We start from the raw sequence: 16,573 nt of genomic DNA, 5'->3' as shown, positions 1-16,573 counted from the left end.
AGTGCTGGGTAATTGCTATGTCCTTTCACAAAATCACCGAAGAGATGAGGTTGGGAGGGACCTCTGGAGCTCATCTGGTCCAGCCCCCTGCTCCAGCAGGGCCACCTAGAGCCCTGCCCAGACTGTCCCTTCAGTATCTGCAGGGACTGGGACTCCACAACCTCTCTGGGCAACCAGTTTACTTAATTGCCTGAATTATTTATCCTGAACACATTTTGGAGTATTTTGTTTTCTTAGAGTAGGTGCAACAGTGTCAAATACATCAATTATTTAACTATAGCAAATGCCATTAAATAAATGAGGGAAGATTTAAAATTTGCATGAGATACATCAGTTTCTTTATTCAGTCTTTCAAACTTAAACACGATCCCCCCCCCCAAATATAATTCCCTCATCATAAACCTTCATGCAAGGAAATAGAGACCTTTAAATTAATAAAGTGATCTTGTATCTAAACTGGCAGAGTTTTGGGTCTCAGATTTTATTTCATTTAAAAGTACTATGGTAAATTCCTCAAAATCAGTGTACTTGTGCGTCTTAAAATGTTTGTGCATTTCAACATGACAATTTGTCAGTATGTCCAAAAGTAAAGTCTGAGGCACACTGTACAATATTAATTAATCGTTTTTTCTTTCCTGATTAAAATCTATATCACGATAAAGAGAGAGACAGCACCAGGAAGTATAGGTAATAAACCATAGGCTGACAAGAGTCAAAGCAGAGTAAACAAGCAAAGTAAAGTTTGAAGGTTTGGGTAAGCATGTTGCTTACTTAATGATTGGAGATGTATTTAAGATTGAAAATGGAAGTTGTAAAGTCATGCTAATACTAAAAAGTTCTACCAACTTTGTCTTCAAAGGTGTTTATATTTTCCAGAGTCTTTGGAGTTCTTTCAAACTTAATTACTCTAGATAGAGGTGGGAAGCTTTTTAACTCTATTATCTAATGTGCTGTAACACTAGATAACATACTGGGATCTTCAGCCTTACTTTCTTTGAGTTTGCAATTATTTACACCTAAAATCTTTCACGTCTAACTTTTGCATCACTGTGGAAGAAACTCGGAAAAATTAATAGAAAGATTTACTGAAGAAAACAGGTTTCTCTGGAGTTGTCTTTTTTTCAGTGGTCTACAGCCATAAAGAGGAAAAAAAACTGTCAGGAAAACAGGAAGGTGAAGACTGAGCACACTCCTCTGCCAGCTACAGTGTTCCTGTAGCATAAATGCACCTTTTATTTTCAAAGAGCAGCAGAAGCCACACAGGGTAGTTACTGTTGCTTAAGAGTATTCAGTACAATTATTACTTACTCAGTGTTTCCATCTGAATAGTAGAGAGGTTGTGGGTTTCAACTGGGAAGCAAGAGCAGCCTAGTAATACCAGAAGTTGAGAAACAGAGACAGATACACCTGTATTTCTTTCAAGAAAATTCTCTTTATTCCAGCAGCAACCATTCCGGTGTCAGTCACTACTAGGACTCCCTACACATACGAACATCCAAAGACTGCGGAGGGTAATGATTACAAACCACCTTCAGTCATTCTTCTTTCTGCTGATCTGATAACATGTGCAGTTGAGAACACTGTTTCCTCCAGGCTTCTTGCTTATTCATCTGTGGTCCAAACCCAGCAAATGGAAATACAGTCTTGGTGCTTTGTTATTGCTCCATGTTCCTAGCATGGAGATAGTATCTTCTAAAAGGCAGTATACCACTTCAAAGCTATCTGATTAGAAACTTCAATTATATTAGAAGAAAGAATAAGAATAATAAGAACTATTGCAATAATAACTATAAAACTAAAGATAAATAATCTAAAAATCACATTTAAAACTACAAACTGCTGAACCATTTCTGCAGAAGGAGGAGTTCTTTGGTGCACATAACCAAGTATTGCTTGATAATTTCTCAAATTTGTGGAAAATATTGGATCTTTTCAATTATTCCATGAAAACTTGTGTTCAGTTTAAGAAAGGAAAAAATATTCTAGTATTAGTGAGGAGGAAAGTTTGTATAAACTAGTTAGCTTTTTTAGTATGGGAATGTATGTTTAGTGATGTGTTTAATAGGTATAACTGTATACTAAAACCAAAGGTGTCCTTTGCAGTAAGCCTTGAAATGTTACATCTAATTCAAAGAAAGATTTGAGTCACTGATTGCATTTACTGTGTGGATTGTATTCTGAGAAGCACCTCAAGATGTTTTCAGAGGTATAGCTTTACTCTAAAACCTGGATGAAGTCAGCTGCTTTACTGGATGAGGATGGCTTTAAGTCTGTGGTTAAATTATTTTACTAAATAGAGTAAGTTTGTTCTGGTTAATAAGCAACAAATCACTTAGATTCACTGTTTCCAACTGCACTAAGTCCTGCTTCATAAAGTACTCTCAAAATTCTTCTAATTACCTTGATTTGTCAAGATCAACATTGGGTAACAGTGTTTACTTAGCATTATTTCTTAGCTCTCTCTTCTTTTGCTTTTGGCTATACTCTTAGAAGCTAATTTTGCTGCAAAGGAACACCCAGCTCTTTGATTACCTCTTTCTTCAAAGGCTCTGTCTGCTTGTTTTGTCCATATCCAATAATACCTCATGCATAAACCCACAGCAACATTTTTTCCTCTCTATTCCTTGATACAAACTGAAGGTCATTTCCTAGACTTCATTTCTTCATTGCTGAATGTGAATGTGATTCTTCTGTGGGACACCATTTACTTTCAGTTTAAATACTGGTTTTTACAAACCAAGTTTTTTCTGGTATTCAAAATCACAGCCCACACGCTTGAAGCCCAAATCATGTGCTAAGACTGAAACACAAGTGAAATCTGATAGAGTACTTCTTTTGAGATTGTGTACTTGGAGGCTTGCTTTTAGTGCGGAAAGTAAAAATGTGAACATCTTCAACTTTTTTTTCCTGGAGGAGGGGAGAAGGAAGTCATGCATCATTCTGGGATAATATTTATAGAAAGAGAAATGAAATTGCTTCAGAAAACAATTTGCAGACCGAACAATTTTATTCTGAATATCTGAAGTTTTCTAAGAACTCACTGATTTTTGAAGGCAACCTGAAAAAAGAAATGTTTTGTAGAAAAAGATTTAAAATTTGAATTCTGAAGGTAATTGATTATTTAAATGGCAAAGTCATAGCATACCAGGGATATGTAGTGAGCATAACTAGTTTAAGTTTTCTGTACAGTATTTGGCCGTTGTTGACAGAAAGAAGTTAATTCTTGTCGTTTTGGCTTTTTTTCCTTATTTGCAACGATATTAATACCAGGCTGTATCATACTGTGAATGGTAATAGAAGTGTAAGAAATACTGTAGTATTAAAAGCATCAATTGCAAACAAATTTTTGTGGTTTTATTTATTGTAAATCCCATTTTTAAAATACATGTGTAAGAGTGCTTGGGAGAGAAGTGAGTATGTATAGGTTATAGAAAAGGTTCTATCTTTAGGTGCATATGTCTGTATGTTATATATTATTTTAGTTCTTACTGCCTTGAGAAGGTAGTTTATTAATTAATATTAATTTAATATATTTTCTGTGCTGCCAGGAAATTTTTATAGGTTCTACCATTTCATTATTTAGGATCATGATATGGGTTTTTTCCTCCATTTCCCCCCCCTAGTTTGGCATAGTTTGTGAGAAGGAAAAAAGGATATGATGTGTTTGTTTTAAGATCCAAATTGTAAGGGGATGTAATGAGAAGAAACTAAAAGGCTTTCTCCAAATAAGCTTTTTGGGGGGTAATTATATAGCTGTACCAATAGCAGCCTTTTAGTCCTCTGCTTGACTGCTCACCTTAGAGGAAAAACCGACCTGTTTTGCCACGGTCAGCATGCCAATTTCAAGAAGCAGCAGACTTCAGTATGGGGACATCTGACATTTTTGTATAATGAGTCCCTCGATGCCTCTGACTTAAGCTGTATGATCTCTTCCCTTGCTTATTCTAGGATTTACTGACTTCTTTTAACATATTTTTGCTTCCATTGCCACCAAATTTGTGCAATTGTATTTTTCTTATTGAACCTGAAGTTTAATTGTCCATGATTTTAAAAAGTAAAAGTTAGTTTGAAGATCCCTGTTACTGTGGTGTAGTGTTAGCACCTGCTTTTATACTTAACCAATGGAGTAATTTTAAGTTTTCTGGAGTACGTTCCATACTTACCTTGTCACACTGTTTCTGTTGCAGTCTTGGAACCTATTACACTTAGAATTGAACCATCAAGGTCAACGATAGGTAATGATATTTCCGTGGCAAACTGTCATGTTTGCTTTTTTTTCATCACAGAAAGCATCACTGAAATTAATCGCCTTATGCCTTAGGATTGTTTCATTAAACTTCATTTTTCTTCTAGGTATTTCTCTTGCTTGGTGTTCCTGAGAGTTGGGTGTATTGCTCCCTTCACAGTTGGAATGTCTCCTTTTTAAGAAAATTATGCTGGCAGCTCTGAATCACCTTTCTCATAATTATGCTTGTCTGCGCTTGTCCCAGCTTTTTATTTTATAAAATAAAACCTGAGCTTCAAAAATTACTAAAACTCCACATTCTTGCTTAGATTGTTGTAAACACACGGAGAATATTACCTGGCTTTCTTTCCTACTTCCTATAAAAATACTTTTTTTCTCTGTTGCAGGTTTGAGGTTTCTTTGTGTGTTCAGTTTGATATCAGATACTAATTGCTGTGCAATTTAACCAACTTATTACCCACATTTTCTCTTCCAGCTCCAAAGGAAACTCAGCATGTTCCTTCTAAACTTAAAACTTCATCCAAACCTCGTATCTCACAGGCCAAAGATGGTAAACTGCTTTGTGTGATTATTTCTAATATAGTTTATATTGCATTGAAATGTGTTTCTGAGCAGCTGTTTAGTTGTCTGAGCCAGCTGAAACGTAATGAGGTTCTGTTCAGCTGTGTCTTCAGTGTGCAGTTTTCAGAAGTAGTAACATTTACTAGGTGTTCTTCATCATGCAAAAGAATAAATCTTTGCTACTTCATGGCAGCAGGATGAGAATATTGTTGTTAAACTCAGATTACAGTGGTAACTAAAGCAAATAGGTGGGAATCAAAATACCTATTATGGTTACTTATGTACAAAGAATTGTTTGTACCACCTTGCTTTGCATTGTTAGAATAAATATGTTTCCTTTTAAGTTGCAATTACTTGATTTCATTACACTATTATTTTCTGCATTAATTAGTAAATTACTAAGTGCATAGTTAGTATTTTTTTAATAAATATTAATATTTATTAGCATTAATGATAATTTATGCTGTATTCCAAAACACTGGATTTTATACTGTCATTCAATGTGAGTGCAGTTGAATTCAGTGATGGGCAGAAAAAATTACTCTCTGTCCTTTGCTATCAAGTTGGTAATATCAACAGAAAATTATAAGGGTATCAAATATCAACTTATGTTACCTTTTGGTAATTGTGAAAAGAATTATGGTAATCACTTTACTGAAGATCTTTAAATTGCAGACATAGAACAATATTTTTGAAATCTGATGTTATCAGCTATTATTTCCTCATGTAGGAAACAGTCAAAATCCTTGTTCTCCCATAATTTTTTAACCATGGCAGCTAGTTATAAAACATGGTTTCCAAACTAGAACTTAAAATGCAGCAACAAAAATGGCCTTCTCAAAAAATAGTTTTGTCATACAAATGTTACAGGTTTTTACTGTTCTGTGTGGGTTTTTTTATAAAAAGAATTACTGTTTCTTCAAGAATCTATAACATACAGAACTTTTTTTACAGTATCATCCACTTATCTTATGACTGTCTTAAAAAATGCAAAGAATTGTTGGTTGCCACCCATACGGAAGAATAGACAGAGAGGGATACCATTTCTGTTGTGCCTGTGTTTCTAATGTGAGAAATGCAAGAAAATAGCATCAATTTCACATCCTGATGCCCCTTAAACACCTGATTTATTTCAGATCCATGCCAGTTTAGAGCTGAAGTATATGATCATGCAATGCAGTACACCGTAACACTCTTTAATAATACAACATCCAGAAAACAAGCAAGTGGTCTCTGATTCCAGGCGTATATAAACTACATTTGAAATACACCACAAAGGGAAGAGATTTCTGTCCCTAAAAAGCCATTTGCTGAACAAGGGAGTGATACATTTTTGGATGTCTCATTGAAGCCCATGGGAGAGCTAAGCTCACGCTGTTTCAGCTTACACTGCTTTCTCAGAGACTCCATTTAATGTAACAGTTTTTGTATGAGGCAGCATACTTAGTACATAGTTCAAAATGCAGTTACTAGGCAAGGAATACTAATTGTAAGTGGAGTTATTCCCTTAAATTTTCATAACAGCTTTTATGTTTTGTTTCTGATATGGTCCTGGAATGTGTAGCGCTTAGAACTGATCAACTAAAACCAACAATGTTTTACTTACAGGGACCATCATGTTTAGCTTTTTTCTCAGTATACACTGAGCACCACAAGTATATCTACATTGTACTCTGCTGTCATATTCTTTTACTATTAAATTTAGTTCTTTTGTAAGTTTCTTTGTGATTTTACACTAACAGTTCATAATCATGTTGTTCATTTTTTCATGTGTGCTGTAAAGGGGATGGAAGCACCACATTCTGCCTTTGACTGCATGTGTCTCTACTCAGTTTCTGTCATGTGCTGCTTCATCTTTTATACTAGTCCATCCATCCTGGCCTTGCTTTATGCCTTCCTGTTACAGAGGTTCTCCATCAGCGCTATTTCTTTGTGTACCAGACACTCATAGGTCTCCATTACTCACTCATACAAGCTTTCTGTGTTTCCAGAAGGTCCCAAAGGCATGTTGTTTTTTATTACTACGCCTTCTGTCAGTCTCAGTCCTTGAAAGATTTTAATAGTCGCATTATTTTTTTTTTATTTTAGTTCCAAAAGAAACACAGCAGGTTCCCTCCAAACCTAGAACATCACCAAGCTCAGAGGTGCCACAAACCAGGCCTGGTAAGCACATTGTTTCTTTATCTTATCATACTGATATGTGTGTGTTACAAATTCTGCTGTGATCAGTGGAGCTTCATAGTTACATGCATCCCTTGGGTGTATATGTTGGAGCATCCCTTGAGGCATAAAATCCAATATCACATGGCATGACATGTGGAATTCATAAGCAATCTGGTAAGTTTAAAATCTCTATCTTCAGTTCTTTTTTACATTTTAAGTCATTTCAACAGTGGGCATTTTCTGTGCAGATGTCAGTGAAAATAGGTCTTTTCTGTGTGAATTTTCTTGGGGTTTGGGAATGTGAAGGTGAAAAGGAAGGCTGTCATTGCAAAGAGGAAGGGTTTTTTCCATATTGCTCAAATTGTGTACTTTTTTTTTTCTTTACCAGGCATAATCATTCATTTATACTTTTCAGTTCACTTTTGCACAGCCCTTAAGTTGTTCAGAGATTTGAGAATGTGTAATACCTTTTATAATGTTGTTTACACAGCTTAGTATAGAGCAGTATACCACCCTGGGCTAAGTAAGGACAGAAGAAGAAAGTTATACAAGTCACACTAGCAATTCCTGAGGTACCGTGGTGGGTTGACCCCAGCTAGCAGCTGAGCACCAAGTAACCACATGCTCATTCCATTCTGCAGTGGCATGAGGGAGAGAATCAGAAGAGCAAAAGAGAGGGAAAAAAACCCATAGTTTAAGATAGAAACAGTTTAACAAGGGAAGGATGAAAAGAGGGGGGAAAAACAAGTGATACTAAGGCAACCACACACCACATTCCACTAGCAGACAATGCCAGTCTGGAGCAGTGGGCCCTTTGAAAAGTTTTGTTGCTAAGCGTGACATTATATGAGGAGGAATATCTCTTTGGTCAGTGTGGTTCAGCTGGCCTGGTTGTGTCCCCTCTTGCCTCAGCATCTTGCCCCACCCCCAGCCTACTTGCCTGGGCGCAGAGTGAAAACCAAAGAAGTCCTTGATGCTGTAACAAGTACTGTTCAGCAGCAGCTAAAACATTGGTGTGTTACCAACACTGCCTTGGTCATGAATCAGAGTACCACAGGGGCTGCTATGAAGAAAATAAACTCCACCCCAGCCAGACCCAGTACAGGTATCCAGAGTATGTGCTGTATTAGATGGTGCTCCTGGAGAAATGGGCAGAAAGATGATAACAAAACTTCCTTTTCCCCCCACCAAGTCTGCACCTATTGTTTGAATCCAAACCTTGTAATAATTTAGGAGAGTGTACAAAGCTGAAGGTGAAAACCACCCACTGTTTCTTTATGGCTTGTTGCAAAAGTTTTGGATTTATATTTGGGCTCTATTCTCTGTTAGAGCTATTGCCTTGAACTGGAGGCAACTTTGAGCAGCATAATACTGTGACGTATTTGAGCTTCAAGAGGTGACCATGTGTCATTGGCTGTAGCAGGGATGCTGTGATCATTGTGGAAGTAGTTATTGTAATGTTTTGGTTGTTCTTGGTAATACTTGGTTTTGCTTTTTATCATGCTAATGCAGTGCTGTAACCAATTACATTTAGAACTGAGAAACCAAAGTCAACAGTAGGTAATGATGCTTTCTTACTTCAATAGTCATGTTGTCTTTCCTCTTCAACACAAGTCATTAGGAGTAGTCCTGCAGAAAATTGTCACCTTTCTTTGTATAATTTAATATCACCTTTAGTAATTTAACAGTCAAGATTCTCTGCCTCTTTTCTTACTTTCTACAAAACAGTTGAGGAGGATTCTTGTGCCTTTCAAGTTGTTATGCATGTAACATAGGGTAAATTCCTTTGGTATTTAATGGTAAGTGGCAGAGGGCAGATGAGAACAGAATCCTAACTTGGTGTTCTCACTCATACTGTAGAGGTGGCAGTGTTCTAGTTAGTCATATGGTCTGGGTGAGAAGAGCTGCATGCTGCGAGCTTTGTTTCTCTGCTTCCCTTCCCCTGCAGTTGTACTGAATGAAATTCAGTCCTTCACAGAGGTCTGAAAAATAATTGTTTCACTCCAACTTCAATTCCACTGTCAGAACAGAATCATTTCAGTGATCTTTGTGTCATATGATCCCTTGAGGCAGATCCATTTGACTGAGGCATTTTTATCATTTGAAGCTAGTATTGTGAATCATTCCAGTACAATGCCCATTACAGAGCAGTGGTGTGTATGTATTTTCAGCTACTTACTTTGTTTTCTTCTTTTTTTTATTTAAGCCCTCATTTTAAATAGAACCAATAATTCCGCCACATGTTTAGTTGATGTTATGTCACAGAAGATTATTTCTTTTCTTTATAGCCTGATATTGTTCAAAAAAACCCCTTCTCTTTTCCATCACTTCCACAGAATATCTTCAGTTCAAATCTTTTCTGTTTTTGTTGACTGTTACAGTGGTAGTAGACACTGATGCCTTGGAAAATTTTAGTACAGTGTAACCCAGTTTCTTTCTTTCAGCTCCTAAAGATACACATCATGGGCCTTCCAAACCTAAAACATCACCCAGTCCACGTGTTCCTCCAACTAGAGCAAGTATGCCTATCAATACTTTGCCCTTTAGTGCATGAAAGTTTTATCAGTTTGAAAATTGCCAGAACTGATGAGTTCTTTGAAGGTACACTGATACTTCTTGAGTAGGCTGTGTTTACTGTCATGATCAAGTTTTGCTGTATAGCTGTCATGGAACAAGATAATCAGCTAGATATTTGTACATGTTGATAACTTGTATAATGGTAGGGACATGGGGGTTAACACTTATGTTGAGCCCTTGCTCATAGGAAAATCTGCATCTTAATTTCCACAGAATGTGACAGAGGTATTTTCTAGTTATTCATTTACAAGTGTAAAATTACAGTACTTCCCTGTTCTCAAAACTTTGGAAATAGTTCTCTCCCTTTAAAAATTAGTGGTAAATTTCCACATTTCTTCCGCTTTGACTGCTTTGCTGGAGATTTTTCATGCAGAGTTGATTTAAATGAGCAGCAGATTGAGTATGAAACGCTTCTGAAGTGTAACTAGGCAAACTGTTAGAACTACAGCAGTCTTTAGTCTCTGCACTAACATAATATTGATTACATTGACGGGAGATCTCTTTGTGATTATTTTCAAATGGAAGAAATACTTCCTAAAAAATTTCTTTGCAGCAAATGAATCTCCTGTCAGGAAAATCAAAAGACTGACATTGAAGCATCAGCCTCAATAACATGTTCAAAACTTTGCTCATCTTCACAGGTCCAAAAGAAAGTCGACGAGTCTCTTCCAAGCCCAGAGCATCACCAAGTCCAGCTGTACCCCACACAAAACCTGGTAAATACATTGTTGTTTTGTTGTGCTTGAGTATTCAGGCTTTCTTTTGGGTTGTCTTTCCTCAGTGAATCAAGCGTTAATTAACATCTCTTCATGTTACACACAGATTTTCTAATGTTCGTTACATACACATTTAAAGGAGGATAGAGCTGATTTTTATTTTTAATGGCTGAGTTTTGATGAGCTATATATGCTTTTCAGCCACATGAGAGCTGTCACTGATGAATAACCTGTATAGCAAGATAGACAACATACAAACATTGTAAGAATGTTCATGGAAGAAACTGCATCTCTTCTGTCCCTATCAAAGGATGCTTAAAGAGAAACAAATCTGATGGCTTTAGTGTATGACTCTGAATATCTGTAACTCAAACAAATCTTTGTGTGCCCTGGTAATGGAATTTGAGCCTTAAAATTATACTTAAAAGGGTTTTAGGTACTAGTGAGTTGCCAAACCTCTAATTCCTGATGGTTCTGAGAGCATCAGTTGAACCTTCCTTTTGAGTGAGTGCATATTCACTGATTCCACCAATAAATAACTACAGTAAAAACCCCAACCTGGTTTTAGTATCATTACAATTTGAAAAGAAATCAGGCATCTAAAAGAGAGTATTTTTAACCCTTTTGCTTTTACTTATCACTAATTCTGTGTACATACCTGTTTTTATGAAGTTTAGGCACCTACTATATTTACAATAAAAGACAGCAACAAGTAAAGATGTTACCTTGGGCTGGTCATTATTGCTTTTTCCCTGCTGCTTCTTGGACCAAAGATTATGTATCATTAGCCTGTTTTTCATGTCACCTGTCTGTGGTTTTGGTTTGTTTTCTTTTCTTCTTACTGAACTTAATTCTACTCTGTCCAGGTATTGAAAGATTCCTAGCTGTTCTGTTGTTTTCACAGAAAATTTCTTTCGCTCTCACACACATTGTAATTCCTTTGACACCTGCAGGAGACAAGCATGCCATGGGTATTGCAGTTATAAGCTCTGAGATACAGATGGAAACGTGCAATCTAGCAGTCTGTGTTCCTTCAGGTTTTGTTCTTTCACTCCAGATTTTGCTTACTTGATCAATTTCCCACCCATGTTTTCCTTCATGTTTTTCTTATTCTTTAAATTCCAGTGTGTATCTGACACTCAGTTTTTCAGTGTCTCATGTAAGGGTTGTGTTTTTCTTTGCAAGCACAAGGCACGCAATACCTGTGCAATAAATCTGTCTAATTTCTGAAGAGTATAAACTCTTAAAACAGGTCTTTTCTTTCAGCTCCTAAAGAACCACAGCGTACTCCCGTTAAACCTAAAGCAGCTCCCATCCCAGATGCTCCACACAGCAAGCCTGGTAAGTTATCTGGTCTTTTGTCAAGCTGCAGTTGATAATTGAGAAACGGCTTTCAGGGTGGGCAGTGGGGGGAGTTGTCAACAGTACATCTGCTGGTACCTGGGTGTCATTCCAGCTTAAGAGACCTCTGCAATGCTGCACTTAAGTCATGCCACTGAAGGGAACTGCAGCAGTTCAATATAATTTTTATATATATATATATTTTATGCAGATATTGCCAGAAGAAGAAATAGTGGTGACCTTGTATGTTTAAATCAATAATAAAAAGTTGTTCACAGCTTGAATCTGAGCAACTCACTTCGGTTGTTTGCACCATGTTTTTGAAGCTTTTATGAGAGAAGCCTCCTAAAGCTGTTGCAGTACTTTTCCTTTATATATACATTTTCATCCAGATTAGGCTGAGGATTCCCTTCAGTTTTATTTTGATTAGGAGACTCCCCATCATAAATCTGATTGACCTGTATAAGATAATCAGTGATTTCACTGAAGGGTTATTATTGTTGGGTTTTAAGTATGTAGATGTTAAAACAAACAAAAAATTGAACTCTTTGTAACCACATATTTCTGAGGGTAAATGCCCATTGCTGTTTTACAACATCCCTTTCCCGGCATATATAGTATAGTGCTGAAGGTTGGGGTGTTTTTAAAGGGGTGGGAGGGAAAGGGAGAGTCCCTTCATTATTCTGTGCATTTATCCACATTTTTTCCAGCAGAAATCATTCCAACCTTCCATGAACCAGATACTACCATGATTCCTCATATTCCTGAAAGAACAAAGGCCACGTTGGGTAATCATGTGTATTTCATGAATAGTTACTCTATTTTCCATTCTTGTTAGAGAAGCTCTTCTTAGAGAGAGCTCATCACATGATATTAAAAACTAATAATGAAGTTTTGCTCTGTTCTAGATACTTGCTTGCCCTTTGATCTCAATAAGGGTAATAATGCATGAGCTGATTTACTTGTGAAGGTTCTTTTCTTCATCTTCTAGCCTTTCCAGTCAGGATGATGTAATTCCTTCAAATGTTACATATTTTCCAGTAAAAAGGGACTTTACTTAATGAGCATGTAGTGATTCCTGTAATTTCTGCATCTGAGGTATGGATACTGACATCCTAAAATACTCTTCTGCTTCACTCATCACGGTATGATTTTACAGAAGAAAATTGCAAGAAAATGAGAAGATAGGAACTGTAGCATAGCATAGGCCAAAACAGACCAGCTACGTGACCCTCCAAATCAAATACTAGTTCTTTAAAGCCATCTTCTCTGCTAACTACTAGTCATCCATGTTGGGAAAACTTGCTTAAATATATGAAACGTTAGCTGGAATTCTTTCTTCTTAACTTAAATGGTGGACCAAATAAGGGCCAATGAATCCAAGCAGTATTGGGCAGCAGGAGTATTGCTTGAGGAATCTTCATTAATAATCAGGTTTTTGTCCCCCATTTCAGAGGCAGACAGTGACCATGGTTTTCTGAGAGTGAAATGGTATCATTAATGAAGTATTAATAGCCATTTAATAAGCTTCAAATTATGGTTTTTTTTTCTTTTGAGGAATAGGAAATGAAAAATACATTTAATCATGTTTCTATTTAAATATTCCCTGTATGCATTGATCCTTAGGTTAATTTGATATCTGTTTATGTAGCTTTATGAAGTTTGTGTGCCCTGTTGTACACATCTGGAGCTATCGGATGCAATATTCATATGCAGAAAATGGTTCTTCAGTGCAAGGGGCATGAAGAGTGCACAAACTAAGGCAGATATTTTGAGGACATCTTACATCGGTGTGGATCACAGACTAGCACGTGCTAAGATAGCCTTTTCCATAAATGATTCCTCCATGGCAAGAATTTGTAACTGAACATTATGAAGATAACAGTATTTAGTACTGACTAGTTCCCACATAAGAACAAAGAAGTTAATTTATAAATCGAGTCTGATAATGGTGGAAGGTGAATGAAAAATAGATCCTGTCCTCAGATACTCATGTATGGCAGATGTGGAAGTTGTAGGCTACTAGTCTATTTTTGTCCTGTTACTTTTCTGTATGCTATTTGAGACTATATTCTTCACTGCTTCATCCAGAGCCACAAATTTATATATAATTTTTGGTAAGTCTGTCTGTGTCAGTGGCCATTTAACTTGTTTTCCTTTCATTGCAGGAATTCCAACTGATTGATTTTCACCTTTACCCTTACATAATTTGCCTTATTACATATTAGATCATACTTCTGTACTATGAAAGCAGTGTGTTTTTTCAATTATTGTTCTGGGTGCTGTTTGTTTTGATTTCAGCTCCAACTGAAAAACAATTCATTCATACCAAACCAAAAACATCTGAAAAACCAAGAGTGCCACACACTAAACCTGGTAATGGAGTCATTCTTTTCATTTTGTGTGTTTGTGTTTAATCATTCTTTCCCTTAGCCCCAGGTTTTGTGCTTTTTAACAGAATTATTCTTAGCTGGTTTTGTGCTGAAACATATGCATTCCACTTAAGTCAGTCAAAACAAACCAACATATGCCAAAACTACACTGAAAATAATAGTAGGATTTGTAGTATAGCATCAGAAAGGCTTTTCCTTCTTTCTGTTACATATGTAGTAATGTGGGTGTTGACAAATGTCACTGGCTAGATAGACAGAGTTCTGTCTGAGTACTTCCTGATAATCTTCAGAGATGCTTCTTTTCTAAGTATTTTTTTTTAATCCATAAAATGTGACAGAAGTCTTTTGCAATGTGCTTGTACGGTTAGCAAGTCACGTTGTGTGCTATACTGAAACAAAGTAGTCTTCAAAATAGTTGTGCAGGGCTGTATCTCTTGCCATTTTTGTTATAGAAGGGATGTATAGGGTAAGTTAATTGAAATATAGTGGTATCTGTCAGTAGTTGATTTATAAGATAGTCTGCTACTCTTTAGTTTGGGGAATTCTGAAAGTTTTAGAAATAGTGCAAATGCTAGTTTGTTTCTATTACAGTTTAATATTCTAAGATTCTTCACATTTTCTCCTTAACAGCAATACATCAGACAACTCCACAACCAATTATTACAAAATCTTCTACTACCGTTGAGTATTCAAGGGCAGCAATGGGTAAATAACTTTCCTTAAAGTTAAAATACAGGTATTTTTAATTATATAACAGGAGAAATAGCTAGAGAACATGCTCCAGTGTGTTATTTTGTGTAACATCATTCCACTACCCTTCATTTTGCTTACATATGTGCATGATTCTTAATACAGATGGGTCTCGGTTCTAGAAGTAAAGCAGAAATAGCCTTCAGCTCATGTCTGTTCGGAAGCCTATATTTATCAGACCTGCAACCAAATTCAGTGGTGTAATTTTTCTTTTAGAGCAAGAATTTTAGTCACTAACTCAACTTACCCTACAGCTCAGCGCTAGGACTTTTCTGCATTTTGGTTAATCATTTTGTTTCAGGTTCCAGAAAGCCATGGGATTGTTATTGTCTTTTTTTCAGGCATTTGAGTCATGCATTTTCTGTGGGCTAAATATGACATTGGATCATGACTCCAGAAGAATACAATAATAATCTTTTTCTGTTTCTTTCAGCTCCAAAAGAAAAACTGCTTATTCCTTTCAAACCCAAAACATCTGTCGGGCCAGACATACCACAGACCAAACCTGGTAATTTAAAGTTTGTAACTTTCAAACTGTTATTGTGGCACTGCCTTAGTTACACTTCCTGCTGTCATTCTGTACTGCAGTCATGGGACGTGCATATGTAGTCAGAAATTAGGATCATTATTCAGCTCAGCGTGTTAATAAATTATATCAAGAAGCATGCCTGAGAAATGCATCTGTTTCCTTCCATGGAGGGCAGAAGTGAAGATGGTTGGGTTTTTAACAACTGTTTGTTGAATTGGTAGGTATAGCCATTAAAAATGTGAGGTATTAGATTAATTTTATTAAATATGTACTACTGTAGCCAGCTTCACTAAGCTCTTTTCTTTGAGGGATTGTGTTACCCTAATATATTTGCTTCAGTTTCTCAAGTACTTTTGAAAGTTGGGTTACAGAATCTCAGTCCAAGATAGTTAGATGCTAAAGATATAGATACATCTTCATACCAGTGATTTTTGCAGTACCTACAGTAGATTTATGGATGCAGAGTTATACTGAAGGATGATGATACTTGAGCTTTACCCTGGGTGTGAACTATTTCCTTAAAAATTACTAAGTAGGAAGGTTAGACAAGAAAATATTGTTAGAGCAGGGGTGACAACATGGTTTTAAAAAAGAGCAGCTCCTCATCTTTCTTACTCTGATCTAATCGCCTTAGTTTTAGAAAATAAGTTAATGAATAGGTTTTATCATTTCCCCCGTTTTTTCCCTTAGACTTCTAGCCCGTTTTTATATAGCTGAAAAGAATTTAAGCAGAGACGCTAGTAATTCAAGAACTGTACATAGATATTACTGTGAAAATGGAACTGAACAGTCCAGGAAAAAGATTTATTTTCTAAAGGCCTTATTTTGAAAGGCTTTCTGTTAAGTAACCAAGTTAGATCCTAAGTCTTGGTTGAATAAGAGCTATTTCCAATCATGTCAGTTAACAAGTGCCATGCTTTGGTACCACTACAAAGTTAGTTTTAGGCAAAGAATTTCAGAGAACAGAATTTATAGGTTTATTCTTTTCCTTTTAGATTTTAAATAATTATAATGATATATATGCAAATAAGCTACTGTTAGGAAAGTTGTTAAAAAAATTTGATACTATTTAGCCACTGCCCTTCATGCTAGTAAGTAGGTTACTTCCCAGCTTCCATATTTTAACCTGATTTCTGTAAGACAGAGAGGCATGTAGTGTGTGGCTCTGACTGCCACTCTCTCCTTTTCATCCAGTAACTTGGATATCTTTCACTAAATTCAATCAAATTTGAGTGAGCGAAGAACATCTGAAAGATAACTACGTTACTACAAGGTTTTAAAAAATTTTTTAGGGAAG

General features: G+C 36.3%; 1 protein-coding gene across 1 annotated transcript in view; it reads left to right on the top strand.

Annotated features, from left to right (window-relative positions):
• Positions 1-16,573, top strand: part of ABI3BP (ABI family member 3 binding protein) — a 166,127-nt gene that overhangs the window by 104,073 nt on the left and 45,481 nt on the right. The window contains 11 exon segments of the mRNA XM_055802732.1: positions 1,443-1,511; positions 4,188-4,235; positions 4,722-4,796; positions 6,896-6,970; positions 9,415-9,489; positions 10,189-10,263; positions 11,530-11,604; positions 12,318-12,392; positions 13,906-13,980; positions 14,628-14,702; positions 15,181-15,255. Of these exon segments, the coding sequence (XP_055658707.1) occupies positions 1,443-1,511; positions 4,188-4,235; positions 4,722-4,796; positions 6,896-6,970; positions 9,415-9,489; positions 10,189-10,263; positions 11,530-11,604; positions 12,318-12,392; positions 13,906-13,980; positions 14,628-14,702; positions 15,181-15,255 (792 nt within the window).

The sequence above is a fragment of the Falco peregrinus genome, chromosome 4 (genome assembly GCF_023634155.1).
Source record: "Falco peregrinus isolate bFalPer1 chromosome 4, bFalPer1.pri, whole genome shotgun sequence".
NCBI classification, from domain to species: Eukaryota; Metazoa; Chordata; class Aves; order Falconiformes; family Falconidae; genus Falco; species Falco peregrinus.
Note: the sequence above shows the minus strand (reverse complement) of the source record. Positions and strands in the feature narration are given on the sequence as shown.